This window comes from Triturus cristatus, chromosome 4_2 (assembly GCF_964204655.1).
Source record: "Triturus cristatus chromosome 4_2, aTriCri1.1, whole genome shotgun sequence".
Lineage (NCBI taxonomy): Eukaryota > Metazoa > Chordata > Amphibia > Caudata > Salamandridae > Triturus > Triturus cristatus.
Genome location: NC_140586.1, coordinates 239813831 through 239828479, shown reverse-complemented (window position 1 = coordinate 239828479; position 14649 = coordinate 239813831). Strand labels below are relative to the sequence as shown.

Genomic DNA, 14649 nt, shown 5'->3' with positions numbered 1-14649 from the left:
GTCTCCCTTCGCGCCCCAAAGCGACGACAATAGAATCTCGCCAAGGCGAAGCATCGCATGCGCTGCGTTCGCTAGGCGAGACCTAAACACGAGGACTCTGCTATAGCAGAAGTTATTTCTGACCTAAGACATTTGAAAAAAAATCAGATCTACTCCTACGAAAAGCCAGACTTCCCTAGTGCACCATGGAGGTACTGGAATATTTCATGAATGCCCTATAAGGGTCTGCAGCGTTTTACAAATTGGATCCCAAACATTACAAAAAAGTCTGAGGGGAGACGTCTACTCTCCCTTAAATCATCTACAAAAAATCGGTTACATTTTTCTGCTTTCTTTAATTTGGGGGGGGAAGTATTATACCTCACCACTTACATATATATTTTTCCTCATATAATGTCTATGAGGTTAGCTCTGACCCCATTTCTGGAAATGCTTCTCTGCCCCATTGCTGAGAGCAGGACTGACTTAAGGGTGGTGCGACTGGCGCAGCCGCAACTAGCGTGGACTTTAGTAGGGGGCGCCCTGTTTTAAAATAATGTTTGGCTTAAAGCCACATAAACTTCCTTGAGCATCAGGCAGTTTTCAGGCTACAATAAAAATGTCGAGATAACTGGTGATTAATGTTGCTACTAGTGAGAATTCTAAATTTTGTCTGGTGGAAGTTTTGGCTCATCGTAAAGTAGTATGGAGGGTTATTGTGCCTGCTGTGTAAAAAAAACATGTACCATGCAGATCACAGAACGAAGTGTGAATGAACTAGGAGTAGCACTATAAAAAAAAAAAAATACATGGTTTTTCCACATTTGTTCTAATTACTTTGTGAATGTAAATAACAACGCATACCTGCAAACTGTGACAACATGCCTGCCTCTCAATATTTCATTTCCTCAAAACTATGCAATTGTATTCGTTCAATGGGTGTATGTATAGTCTCACGCAACGGGCGATTTGTATAGGGTCACTGGAAAGTTCACAAGGTTGTCCCTGCCCCCCCCCCCCCCAGAAATTTAGTATCTCCTACGCCCCTGTAACCCACTATACCACTGCACCACAGCTGAAACATGCGCTCTGGAAACTAAACAGAAACAGTTGGCACGAAACCGCCATAGGAACCCCACCAGGCTCGTGCTTCACAAATCGGCTTAAGAACTGGGGTTAGTGTAGGTCAAATGAATGGCGTACCCGGCTTGTGAGCATTTGAAAATCATTCCCCCCCCCCCCCCAGCCCTTTCACTAGCACCTCTCCTAACTTTGAGCGATCCAATCTTAGTAACCATCAGTTCCTCAAAGTAGTTACTTTGCTACTTGAGATCTGAAGAGAAAGAATTAGAGGACAAATTGTGTAGCTGGGTCCCCTGGCCTCCCCAGCAACTTCTTGAGGATTCTCACACTCCTTGTCTAGGAGACCCATTTTGCTTTCTTGTTTAGGACACCAGTTGTCTTCAGTCCTCCCACTGAGGTCTCCCTCACATTGTACATCGCCCCCTAATTGGACATTTTGTGACCCATGTAGTGTATTCATCCCTGTTGAGTGACCGCTCCTCCCCCTTTTGTGGCTTCTTTGAGGAACCCAATTACATTCTTTTCTCCTACAGCCTTGGAAAGAACAATCCGACCCCGCAAGTAGCCCTGGGGTGAATGGCCAGACCCTGCAAGCAGCGGGTGAGGAGCATGCATTAAGCTTGCCTCCAGGGTCATGAGTGGGGCCCATAAGATGGCCTCCTTTACCCAAAATGGTGTGGCCATACAAAAAGATGATCAGAAGACTTTAACTTAACATTGCTGGCATTTCGAAGGGTAGCCCATACTCTCAGTATCATCTGATGAACCGGTCCACAGTTAATTTACAGCAGGAAGTCCAGGTCTGAGACCTAGAAGGGCCTAGGACCAGATTCCTATCCCAAGAGATGAGCAATGGTGCACTCCAGGGCCTGCATTAACCAAACAGTTTTTACAATATCCACAGGCAAAGGTTACGCACTCTACGCTTCTAACGTGTCACTTGTTAGAACGACTTAAAAAACTATACATATTGCCTAAAAGGTAACTACATCAATGTATTTGCCCTGCATGTTGTAATCCTTCACCCACTCTATACCTTTGGTGGACAATCCAGGAAATTAGGTAGCTTAAACCAACTTAACTAACACGTTCCCTAGGTATGGAGTAACCAAGGACCTTCTTTGTAAAATTACTCCTGGGTGAACATACATAAGATTAACTCTATAAACTGCACAAGGGGTGATGTCTCTAAAGTCACTATCCTTTCACAACTGCATCTGAATCCTCTTGCATAAAACACTCATTCTTGCTCTGTACTGAACTCCAGGAAACAAAAATATTTTTTAGCCTTTTTCAGCTTCAGCCCAAGAATCTGAAATAACATTTCATCAGAACTCAGAAAACCCTCATGATAGAAAAAAAAGGCAACGCTCAAAAGAGCAGATTCGAAAATAAATAAAATGCTAACCTCTTTTCGCCATGATTCGTGGTGGGTGATGTTCTACAGCCTACTTATATGTTCCAGGCCTGTATGCTCACAAGATGTCAATCATGTCATGCATCAGAATAATCATTTACAACCCGTCAAAAATACACTGAATTATAGCATCTATGGTGTCTTCCACCCACAGGTTCTTGGACTCCTGGCTATTCTCTGAGTAAATATGAAAACGCCTGATGCTACAAGAAAAACACCAACACTGTCATTAAAGACGACAGCCACCACATTCAAGAACTGTCTAGAATTACAAAGCACACCGACAACTGCAATTACCAGGCAACCTACTTGTTTACGTACTGCCTAGAATTGTAAAGTGCTTGATGGGCAATGACGTGTTTCGCGCCAGCATAAATCATCCCTAATAGACGATATAGTTGACTGTGCGCACAAGCTTTGCCTACGCCAACATACATATCAGACTCCTTAAGAGAAAAAGTTAGCATAAATGTACCACGCCTACGTTTGCACAACATTATCTCAAAGCCTTACAGTTCGCCAACAATGCTGCTCAAGAAAACAACTCACCAGGCTTGTACAACATGGTACCCCTTTGGAACGAAACACATGCCAAAGTCCATTGCACTATACATAGTACACTTCAAATATCACTAACACCACTGGCCACACCTGGTTATTCCCATTTAGCAACAGGAGCCATTACTACACAACACATTGGACAAACAGGCCTGCGCTCACCAACCCCAGGGACTCAAAAACCACCAGGTCTACAGTCATTGAGATCCCCGAACCATAAAGCAAGCCCGGGGTCCGAAAGCGCCATACGACCATACAGAGAGCAGAAAAGCGCACTATAGATAATTATAATAAAAGCTGCGGATCCCCTATTGAGGGAGCTGAAGACTCCTGACCTGCAGCTCCACCGAGGGCCTTTCCGAGAGTAGAGTTCACAATGGCCACCCGATCCATCACCCCGAGAAGTTCATCAGTTCCCCTAGAATGGAAAGAGAAGAGAATGGGAGATACAACTGAGTCAACCCGTGGCACATTATCTGCTGAGAGTGATTTGAGGGGGCTACAAAGGAAGTGCAGATCATATTTTTGACCAATCGAAAGTTATTGCACCATATCGCAATTAAGTGAACTGGGAGCTTTAGGCTTCCACCTACCTTCAATACTAGGTGTGGACGAATCTGTCTTAGTGACAGGCATCTCTGTACCCCCTTACATTAATGCCAGTACTGGCCCAGCTTCATCTAGTGACCTCAAAGTTTACGCCTCCCACCCTGCCTTTAATACAATGACAGAACTGACCAGTTCTACTGATATGGAGCACGGTTTACGCAGAGTGGGCGCTCACGTACCTCCCAGTAGGTCCCATGAAGCCCGTGGCATGGCATTCGTCAATGAACACCAATGCCTGGTACCGCTCAGCCAAGTCGCAGATCTCTCGCAAGGGAGCAATGTCACCATCCATTGAGAAGACACCGTCTGTAGCGATTAGTCGGAGCCGGTGCTTCTAGAAACAAAAAGACGTACGGGAATAGTGTAAGGAGAAATTTTAGGTCACCACAACCCAAAATACTTCAGATTGTTAGTCATTGTTTGCAAAATATTTTTGAATAGATCTATTTTTCACCGATTTTCATGCAAAAACAAAAAAGCATCCTTTGAGCTTGCTCCTTTCATGCAAAAACAAAATGGCATCCTTTGAGCTTGCTCCTTCCATGCAAAAACAAAATGGCATCCTTTGTCCTTTCAGCTTGCTCCTTTATGTTCACAATGAGGACATGGTCCAATACAGCTACCACTGCAGAGAGCTTTTGATATGTGAAGGGCTAACCCTTCCCCTGTGACTGGCTCTGCCTCAACCAATAAGGAGACTTTCAAAAGCTCTGGATCATGAGGTATGATTGAGTTGGGAGGCTTCAGTCAAACTGCATTAGCGAAGCCAAGCTTTGGTAGTATGTGCATGGTTTTCATGACAAAGCAAAAATAAGGCGCACTCAATTGCCCAATCATCATGAGTACAGAGGTTGTACTTGTTTTTTCAACCAACAGCAGTAATGCATCTACTTAGCCATAAGTGCAAATAGTTGTAATGCACCTATTTAGCCATGAGTGCAAATAGTTGACTCAGGAGAAATAAAACGTGCACTAGGCTGTGGATGGCATTTGCACCAAATGTACATCTGTGAAATTAAATGAGAACTGGTCTGTGCAAATTGTGTTCGCTCTGATTTGGCCTTGGCATTAGCTGCTCTCCACTTGTCAGTGCAGACTTATCACATGCAACCCAGTACCTGCGCATGTAAACAGGAGAGAGAGAGAGCAGTTCTCCTCAGAGGCCTGCTAGATCCCCTCACCCACTACCACACTCCTAACTGGGCCTCCTTCAGTTTATTCTCCATGGCCCCAGGTAACAGCTTGAGCCCTCGCATATTCTTTACCTGGGCCTCCTTGAGTTCTCTCCCAGGTTTCCCCGACTTCCCGCCCCTTGCATTCCACTTTACCCGAGCTTCCTGCTCTCCTCCTGAGTTTCAGCACCACCATGACCATATCATGTTCTCCTAAAGTGCCCCAGGTGTTCATGGTTCGCTGCTCCTCAGTACCTGGGTGCTTTTCAAATTCTACTTAATGGACCCCACTATAGGGCTCATACCCAGGCACCCTTTAGTTTAGCCTCTAGAGGCCCCAGCAACCAGTGCCTCGGTGCCCTTCAATTTATCCTGAATGTCCCTTGGGCGCCCACCTAACTCAACCCACAACCTCTATCCATGTGTCTCCTTTAATTTCTCATCATGGCTCCCAAGTGACCCACCTCTTCCAACATCGGAGCCTTTTTCGGTTTCTCCTGCAGAGCCTCACACCCTCCAATAGCCTTGCACATGTGTATAATCAAAGTTTTTCCTCCATATCCCAGGGCCACCAGGTGTCCTAGACTCCCAGTGTACCTTAGTGTTTTTCAGTTTTACATCCAGGACCGCCTGGGACTGCAGGTGCCATCCCACACACCCCAGACCAAGATGTCCTTCAGTTTCTCCTCCATGTTCCTGGGAGTCCTTCGGTACCCCTTCATGTGGGAATCCTCCATCCAGCCAGATCCTGATTCCTGTCTCCTCCACACCCTTTAGTTTTTCCTTTAGAGGTTCAGCAGCCCCAAACACTCCTCAAGGTTCTCCTCAAGGCCTGCAGGCCCTTCAGCACACTCATTCCTGGGCGGCCTTCAGTTTCTCTTCCAGGTCCCCAGATGATTCTGCACCCACTTATCTGAAGCCACCTCAGTTAGCCCTCCGAAACCCCTAAAACCCCCATACCTGGGCACCCTTCAGTTTTTCCTCCAGGTTTTTAACACCCCTCAGCCCCATATCTGGGATGCCTTCGGTTTCTGATCCAGGTTCCCAAATGACCCCAGCAACCCATACATCGATACAAAGTACGACCCGGGGTCTGCATGCGGCCCTTCTGAACTTCACATGCGGACCCCAGCACTGGGCTGCTGTTTACTTGATCGTGCAGTAACATTCTAACAGATGTTAAATAAACGGCAAGCTTTTATTAAGATTAACTGAATAAAGAAGAAGCAAATAAAGTGTCCTGCACCCCTTAACTTTAGGAAAGCATTATTTTCTTTTAAAGACATTTTGCAACAATCGTGTAAAAATATGATAGTCTCTTCAAAATGTAAAAGTGGATTTCATTAACATGCAGATACATTTCACCCTAGTACATCAGTGCATTCAGAAGTATTTTTAAAGTTGATAGTTTTCAAAAATTAACTTAAAAATATTCATGCCTCTGCCCACCCTGACAACAATGCCAATAGTGAAATAAGAGGCAAGTCAGCTGTCGAATATACCTTGTGGGTGGTCTGGGTTTTTATTATACATGGACCACCTTATAGTTCATTAAATCAAACAAGAGAGAAGGTTTTGTACAGCACCCATCCTAAACTCGTGTATTTCAAGGTACTCATATGTCCTAATGAAGAAAAAGAAGGCAAAGTAAAATTAGACAATTGTCTAGGATCACACAATTTGGTCAAGTAGGGAAGCCAGGATTGATCCCAGGTTTTCTGGTTTCACATTGCGCAATTCTATTTCATTCCCATTCAATAATCAAGTTACTTCTTTTACACTTGAATCTGCCAAGCTAGCATTAGCCCCCAACTTAGCCCCTCTCCTCACAAAGACTCACTCCCACCATGAAGGCATCAGTGCGGCCCTCGGGCACACAACAGACCACACTTTGCGGCCCTTGGCAACATATTTGAGAGTACCTATGCCATATATGGACCTCCTTGAGTTTCTACATCAGACCCACTCCCCAGTCCTCACATACCTGGGCATCTTTCAGTTTCTCCTCCAGGTCGCCCATGTCCATGTGCTTGTAGCGATATTTGTTCGCCTTGCATAGTCTGATCCCATCGATGATGGAGGCGTGGTTCAACTCGTCGGACAACACAGCATCCTCTGGAGTCAACAAGGCCTGCGGAGGCAAGAGTTGGTACTTTAGGATTCAGGATGACATGACTTTTGGAAGTCCACTCGAGTGTTACAAGAGTACAGGCAATGGCTGTCTTCAAAGGAGAACGCTTCAAGTAAAGAATGAAGAAAGGAGCTAGCTTTGAAATAAAAAGTAATAAGTAAAGACTAGCGCAGACAGCAGCTGGCTTTGAAAGTGAAGTTAACAAGAAAATAATGCAGAGAGCAGTTACCATGGAAATGACGCAGATAGGGACCAGCTTTGAAGTAAAATAATGTTAAGAGTGCAGACAGCAGCTGGTTTTGAAAGTAACAAATCAAGAGGGACAGATAAAAGCTGGCTCAGAGAGGGTAAATAAAAACAGGACAAAGTACAGCTGCTGGAGCAGGGCAGTGTGTATTTGGAACAGTTCCTTCTCAAAATCTTCTCGAGGGGCACTTTACCTCTGAATTTCAACACTTAGTTACCTTATTGAAAGCTTTTAGTCTAAATAGGCACTCTAAAGGAGGAAAATATTTTTTAAAACCAAGGTCACTGTGAAAGTTATAAAATGCCTCACATCCCAACTTTTAAATCATTTTGTGTTGCACACACCACCTCTTTGGTCAACAGTGCTCTTTGGAGGTAACTTTCACACTATCTTATTCTTACAAAATAAATGTCCTCTTCACCATGCAAGATTATTGCAATAAATGTAGAACCAAGCCTGTAGGAAAGTAGGATCTGCTTCTTCTGGTTACCCCCACTTTTTGCTTGATGGCTCACTGTTTTTGACTAGTCTGACTGGGATCCTGCTAATCAGGACCCCAGAATATCTGCTTTCTCCCTAAAATGTATTGACATGTACTCAGGTACACTCCAGATTGGACACTGGGGTACCTTTATAAGTCCCTAGTATATGGTACACATGTACCCAGGGCATAGGTACCCCAGAGGACTCCCATGGGTGAAGCATGTATTATGCCACCCATGAGAGGCCATGCAACATGGAACTACGTGCCTGCCATTGCAGCCTGTGTAAGCTGGTGCATGCACCGGTTACGATAGATGCAGGTTTACTTTATCTATAGGTCACTACACTTAAAACCTATAAGTCACCCCTACAGCAGGCCTGAACAATTCTGAAGGAAGGGTGCTGGGCTTACGTGAGGGTGCCCCTGCATGAGCAGAGCCACTGTGCAGCCTTCGAAGACCATTCTCCCAGGTTATCTGAGACACTGACAGACATATAGGTAGAGGTGCATTATAGCCTTGCGGTAAATGCCATTTCGAAAACGGCTGAAACAAAACCTATTGTGTTTGGAATCAAACACCTTGGAATCATACCGCCACACCGGTTCCCCAACTTCGTGCATTGGGCTGTCGATAGCCCTCACCTCTGCACACATTTCCTATTAAGGACTTTGGCCTCCTCGCACTCCGTGCCCTGCAAGCTGTTGCTTTGTGAAACTGCTAGAGGTTCCCTCACGACTCCTGTGCCTTCGGCCTGTGGGTCCATTTGAGGGGCAACACTGCTTTCCTTTGGCTCCCCTGGTTGCTCCAGGCCTGCCCTGACTTCCCTTGCTGGGGTGAGTCCTCTGGTCCTTGCTGGGCCAGATTGTAACCACCTTCGTGGGCTGCCACTGCCAACGCTTGTTGGTGCTCCGGACGGACCCGGACCCCGACCCCTCAGCACTCAACATCCTTCGTGGGGCAGCTCATATCCGGCTCCTGGTCGTCCTCGACATCTCCTGGTCCTTGCAGCTGTAGAGCCAAGGTCTCCTTGTGAGAAAGTGGCTCTGTATATACTGTTCCCTAATAGGTACAGGGTGTACAGAGTCCATAGTCCCCCAGAGGCTGATAGAGGTCAAAGTTAGGAATGACCTTACTCTCAAAAGTGGTAGCTTGGTCGAGCAGTAAGGCAGTACCAGAGGACAGTGTAAAGCATTTATTGTACACACTCAGTCAGCAAATGGTTTCACACACTCAATAACTGAACTCTAGGCCAATGATTTGTATATATAAAATATATGCTTGTTTTATTTTTAGAACCACAAAGGGGGTAAAAATATACTTTCTCAGAATGAGAGGTTGAATATAAATACTTTTGTTTCAAGCAATAAATTTGTGTAAACAGTCACAGTTGGTTGCAATAAACAATCCTATTTCCTAAACATAACAATGCATTGAGCTCAATGGTAAATTCAGGTTATTTGTAATAAATTACTTTTCAGATTACTTTTGGAATTCCAGGTCTGGATCCTAGAACCAGCCTGGGGTCAGTGTTCAGAATCAAGTGATGAAAGTCGACTTAATAACTAATGATTTTTAAATAATATTTAGCTATTTCAAAAGTTAGCACTTAGAAAATATTTCACAGAAAACATTCAATGGATCTCTATGGCAAGAAATTCAAATTGCAGGTAGAGTACTTTATCGTTACTTTAGTAATCCAGGACTGGGTGCCTAGACCCAGGACTGGGGTCCTTATCAAAAGCAGGTAAGTAATTTCGCTTGCAGAAATGGTACGATTTTAAAAGAATATTTCAAATTTGCAAAAGTAGACACTTAGAAGAAATTTCACAGAAAAGCAGACAATGGTTTCCTATGGGAGAAAAATAAGTTAGAAGTAAGTATAGTTGTGAGCACTTTTCAGAGTCAGGGCTGGGCACCAAGATCCAGCACTGGGAGCTCACCTAGGAGCAGGTGAGTAAATTCGTTTTTGTCACTTGGCTGATTTTTGGTGAATTTTTGCAGTTTTGAAAAGTTCACACTTAGAAGATTTTTGAAGAAAAAGCCAGTCAATGTTACCCTATGAGGAAAATGAAGTTAGCGGTTTAAGGGTAAGTACTCGACTGGTAGTGTTGAAATTCCGGGCATGGACTCAGGGGTCCCCCAGTGTCAGGTAGGTACAGTTGGTTCACCCTCAGCGGTTTCAGGACGGCCGGGTGCAGAGAGAGTTGGGCCCAATGTTATCCTATGAGGGATAGGGGGGCCTTGGTTGGTGGCTGCTGTCTGGCAAGCCACGCGGCTGTGGGAGCTGGGCTCCTGGTCACTTACTCAGGGCAAGTGGGGAAGTAGGTTAGTGTAGAGAGGGCACTGCCAGGGCCACTCGGGCGGCTGGGTGCTTTTGAGCCTTAGGGCGCTCAATGGAAATCAATGGGAATGTTCCGGTTTGGAAAGAGGCTGCAGGCTCGGGGACGAGGATGTTTCAGGTGCCACCACCACTTCGAGAGGTAAGTTGGGTAGTTGTAGGTTAGGTGGGTACCCCGGGATTGGGCACAGGGGGTCGCAGGGCGCCGGGTGCAGGGGTGCCTTTTGACGTCGGGAATCTTACCCTCTGGTTGATCGCGGCTGGGGTGGCACTTGGTTCTGAGGCTGCAGGCTTCTTCCGGGATGTCGAGGGGGGTCCTTGGGTGCCGGACTCTGGGTCACAGTCGCCGTGGGGTCGTCCTCTGGGTCTTTGTCCACTCCGGCACTGGCCAGACTTGGCTGGTGCAGAGTGTGTTGGGTCCGCGGTCCCGGGCTGGTGCCAGGGATAGCAAGTAGGTTTCTTGAGTAGAGCCTCTACTCGTGGGAGTCCCAGGGGCTTAGAGCTAAAAGGTAGCCAGGTCCTCCGGGGTTGGTGAGGTTGCTGGCCACGTGGGATGCCGCGCTGGTGCAGGTTCGAGAGTCGACAGGCCGGTAGGGCTGGGGCCAAAGCAGTTGGTGTCTTCTTCTCTTTTTAGCAGCTGCAGGGCAGGTCTTTGTTCTTCTTGCTCTTCTTGTCGTTTTTCTATCTGGAATCTCCGGAAGGAAGGTTCAGGGGGCCCCTAAATACTAGATTTAGGGGCGTTACAGGTAGGTGAAGGCCAGGGACCAATGGGTCCTTGTCCTGGGGTGGGTACACCCCCTATCCTGCCTCTCTCCTGTGGGAGGGGGGCAGTAGCCTAATCCTGATAGGGTAGGGCCTCCCATCTTCAAGATGGCGAGAGCCCGGAGATGTGCTTCACCTCGCCTCCCCCACCTGAGGGGTGGGGTGGGCAGGCTGGCACATCCCCTGTCCTTGTATGGGGTTTCCGGCCAAGCTTGCCGCCAGAGTGGGGGGTTGCAGTGGCCTGGGGAAACTCCAACTGGCGGCATGCCTTTGAAGCTTCCCTTTGCTCATCCTGGGGGAGGAGATTTCTCACCTCGCCCAGGATGTGCATTGTTGCAGGCCCGGGAGAGCAGGGGCTCTCCCACCCAGGGGTCCAGCAACGTGTCTGCTGTGTGGCAGCCTGGGCAGCCTCAGAGCAGACGTGGATTGCAAGTTAGCTGTAAGGGGGCATCTTCTAAGATGCCCTCTGGGGTGCTTAGTACATTAAATCCTACACTGGCATCAGTGTGGGTTCAATGTGCTGAGAAGTTTGATACCAAACTTCCCAGGCTTCAGTGTTGCCAATATGGTGCTGTGGAGCTCGTGTTTGACAAGCTCTCAGCACCATGTATTCTTAAATGACAGCACTGCACTTACAGTGCCCAGGAATGGACCCGGGTACTGTAGGGGCACAGGGCTCCTGCTCCTGTGCCCACACCATAGGCGTAATGCACCCAGCTAGAGGGGTGGCTGACATATGCCTTGGCAGTGTAGGTGATGGGCATGGTACACAGTGATGTGTGCCATGTCGACTCTTTGTTTTGTCCTGCACCCAGACACTCAGCCTGCAAGGGCAGTGTGTGTGTGTAAGGGTACAGGGCCTCTGAGGGTGGCACAATGAGTGCTGCAGCCCTTAGAGGCCTTCCCTGGTCACAAGGCCCTGGGTACCTAGGGTACCATTTACTAGGGGCTGACATGTGGCTAGGGTTTGCCAATTTGGAGTTTGTGTGGTTAAAGGAAGGAACATAGGCCCTGGGCACCTGATTGGCAGGAACCCAGAGTACACTCAATCGAAGTACATTCAGCAATTTAGCAAAAAGTGGGGGCATACCATGCAAGAAAGATGGCACTTTCTCACACTCCTTCACACCGGAAGCACCTGACATCGAGGGGGCATTAGTCTCCCGAGCCCCTGGTCACTCCTGAGTGACCAAGACTCTGTCCCCTCTGCTTTCAGGTTCCTTCCATCAAGAATCTACCTGCGGATTCCACCGGATACTTTTCTTATTCCCAGCAGTGGCATTTCTTTGAAGATACCCATTGAGAATGATGGCGGTTTCTGACACCACTTCAGCCCTATGCACCCGGCTTCCCTGGTCTAGGTAACTTTAGTACTTCGGTATCCACAGGTGGGGTGGCTCTCCAACCCTCTATGTTCCAAAGGGTTTCCTCGTAATCCACTGGGAAGGGTCCTTAAACTTTAAAACTGCAACTGCGACTGCGACTCTCCCATTGAATTGTACGTAGCACGTGGTCGTGTTCTCACACTGCACCCGTCCACCATGGGGTCCCTACTTACATAGGATCCTTGGGGTCCCAGGGATTCTACATCCTCTAGACATTGTCTTGACGCGAGTTGTGGTTCTTATACCACTATTTTAGTGTATGGTTTGGTCTCCCCCTGGAGCCCACTGTGTATTAGTGCACTTACGACTGTTTCTGTGCTACAGTATTGTGTGCTTTGTGTTTATCTGCGTGTAGGAGATACTGTGAGGTATTTACGGTTTTATAATAATATATATTCTTATAACTACTGTGTGGTTCTCCTTTCATTTAACCAATACAATAAAGTTGCATTCTGGTAAAACAAGCTGCTTAACATTCCTTCAAAACTACACCTGAAGGTTGCTCTCCACAGCTACCACTTGGATAGCTTTCATAAGGTTATCTTTGACCTCTTAAATAGCCATAAGGGTTGTTTGGATTGGTGCAAGGTGCCCACTTTAATTAGTGGACATCATATACCAGGCCAACTTCTCACAAAGCCTTCCAGCGTTATCAATTCTAGTGTGCTTGGTTCAGGGTGTGTCCGAATTCCAGAACCCACTGGCCAACAACATCAGCCCCAGATTTTCAGACTCTCTCCATGTTTTTTAAATTTTTTCTTTACAAAAAAAGATTTACGGGATGCCCCAATATTCACATCTCCAGAATTAAAACGTATTTGTCTTACACAGAGGTCGTTTTTTTTAGCAGAAATTAAGTCTGATCGTAATTACTCGGATTCCTGATTGACAGATTACAAAATGTAAGCAAATTACAAAGCAAAACAACCTCAACACCATATTTTTTTAACTGAATTGTCCTTTCATTTAAAGAGACAAACACAAGAGAAAACAATTCAGAACATGTGCCATTATATCGACACCATACTCAAGCTATTAAATTAACTTTGCCATCCACGCTCCCCGCATTCCTCTACAGTGGCGGTTCCTTCATGGGAGGGGAGGAGCACCGCCCTCCCTCCCCTGCTGGGCAGAAATATTGAAAAATAAAATTATTTTATTACCATTTTATTTTTCCAGCTTTCTGCCGAATGGTAAGGGCAAGGCGGAGCCAGGGCGTCATTGCTGCTGATTGGCATCAATGACGAGTGGCCCTTTCACTGTGAATTGCGCATATCGGTTTGGCCGGATACCTTGCTATGGCCAAACCAACATGAACAATTCAACCTCTCCAAACCAGCTGTTTTAGGCAGCTGGGTTGGAGAGCAGGCACAGGCCTTCAGTGCTCTTCGGAGCACGGAGGCAGCCTGCTCCAGCCAAATCAGGCACTTCTCTCATGCTGCATGAGCTTATAACTTTGGCGCCACTTGATGAATCTTCCTGAAATTTTACAAAAAAGTAGCATGGTTTGTCTAGTTCTTCATGGATAGTTTCTGAGTCATTCGTCAAACGGGGCTCAGAAACAGGGGTGTCACAAAATGTGCGTTTCCCATAGGGATTATGAACAAGACTACAGCCCAAACTACTGTACAGAATTACACCAAATTTGTCAGAGAAGTAGCTCTTGGTCCAGAAAGAGCCCTTTTTATGATTTAGTGTATATCTGATTAATAGATGCAGAGTTATTAAAGGAAAAACAAAATTGGATATCTAGAGATGCGGACCCTCTGCTGATTCCCGCGGTGGATCCGAGAAGTCACGCGCCCCCAGCAATGCCATAATTGGCTGACCACAACCCGACTGGGAGGTTGTAGTTATCATTTTAAGTATCCGGGAATGGTTCTGGGGACTTAAAATTAATCTGGAAAATGATTGAAGGAGTCAGGGTAGAGGTACTCTGACCCAATGGGTGTGTTAGAGGAGTGTGAGAGAAACTTATGTTGGGTATGAACTTGAATTATATTGTTTTCTTAATTCCACTTTGGGAATCTGGGGATCCCCCACAAAGCTCAGCACCTCCCCCGTGTAAATCCGCAATGTACTCACAAACCTTGACACACTTTGAAAAAAATAACCCATTTACAGACCGTCTCAGTCTCAGTCTCAGTCTCAGTCTCAGTCTCAGTCTCAGTCTCTCCCCCTCTCACTCACTCTCTCCCTCACTCTCACACTCACACACACTCTCTCAGTCTCTCCCTCTCCCTCTCACACTCACTCTCTCACTCACTCTCCCTCTCAGTCTCTCCCTCTCACTCTCTCACTCACTCTCCCTCTCAGTCTCTCCCTCTCACTCTCTCACTCACTCTCCCTCTCAGTCTCTCCCTCTCACTCTCTCACTCACTCTCCCTCTCAGTCTCTCCCTCTCACTCTCCCTCTCACTCACTCACTCACTCTCCCTCTCAGTCTCTCCCTCTCACACTCTCTCTCTCTCCCTCTCAGTCTCT

General features: G+C 46.7%; 1 protein-coding gene across 1 annotated transcript in view; it reads right to left on the bottom strand.

Annotated features, from left to right (window-relative positions):
- Positions 1 to 14649, bottom strand: part of GCAT (glycine C-acetyltransferase) — a 67470-nt gene that overhangs the window by 16984 nt on the left and 35837 nt on the right. Inside the window, exons 4-6 of the mRNA XM_085601385.1 lie at positions 6803 to 6949; positions 3826 to 3980; positions 3373 to 3455 (exon numbers count right to left, since the gene is read on the bottom strand). Coding sequence (XP_085457511.1) covers positions 3373 to 3455; positions 3826 to 3980; positions 6803 to 6949 — 385 coding nt within the window. The remainder of the gene's footprint in view (positions 1 to 3372; positions 3456 to 3825; positions 3981 to 6802; positions 6950 to 14649) is intronic.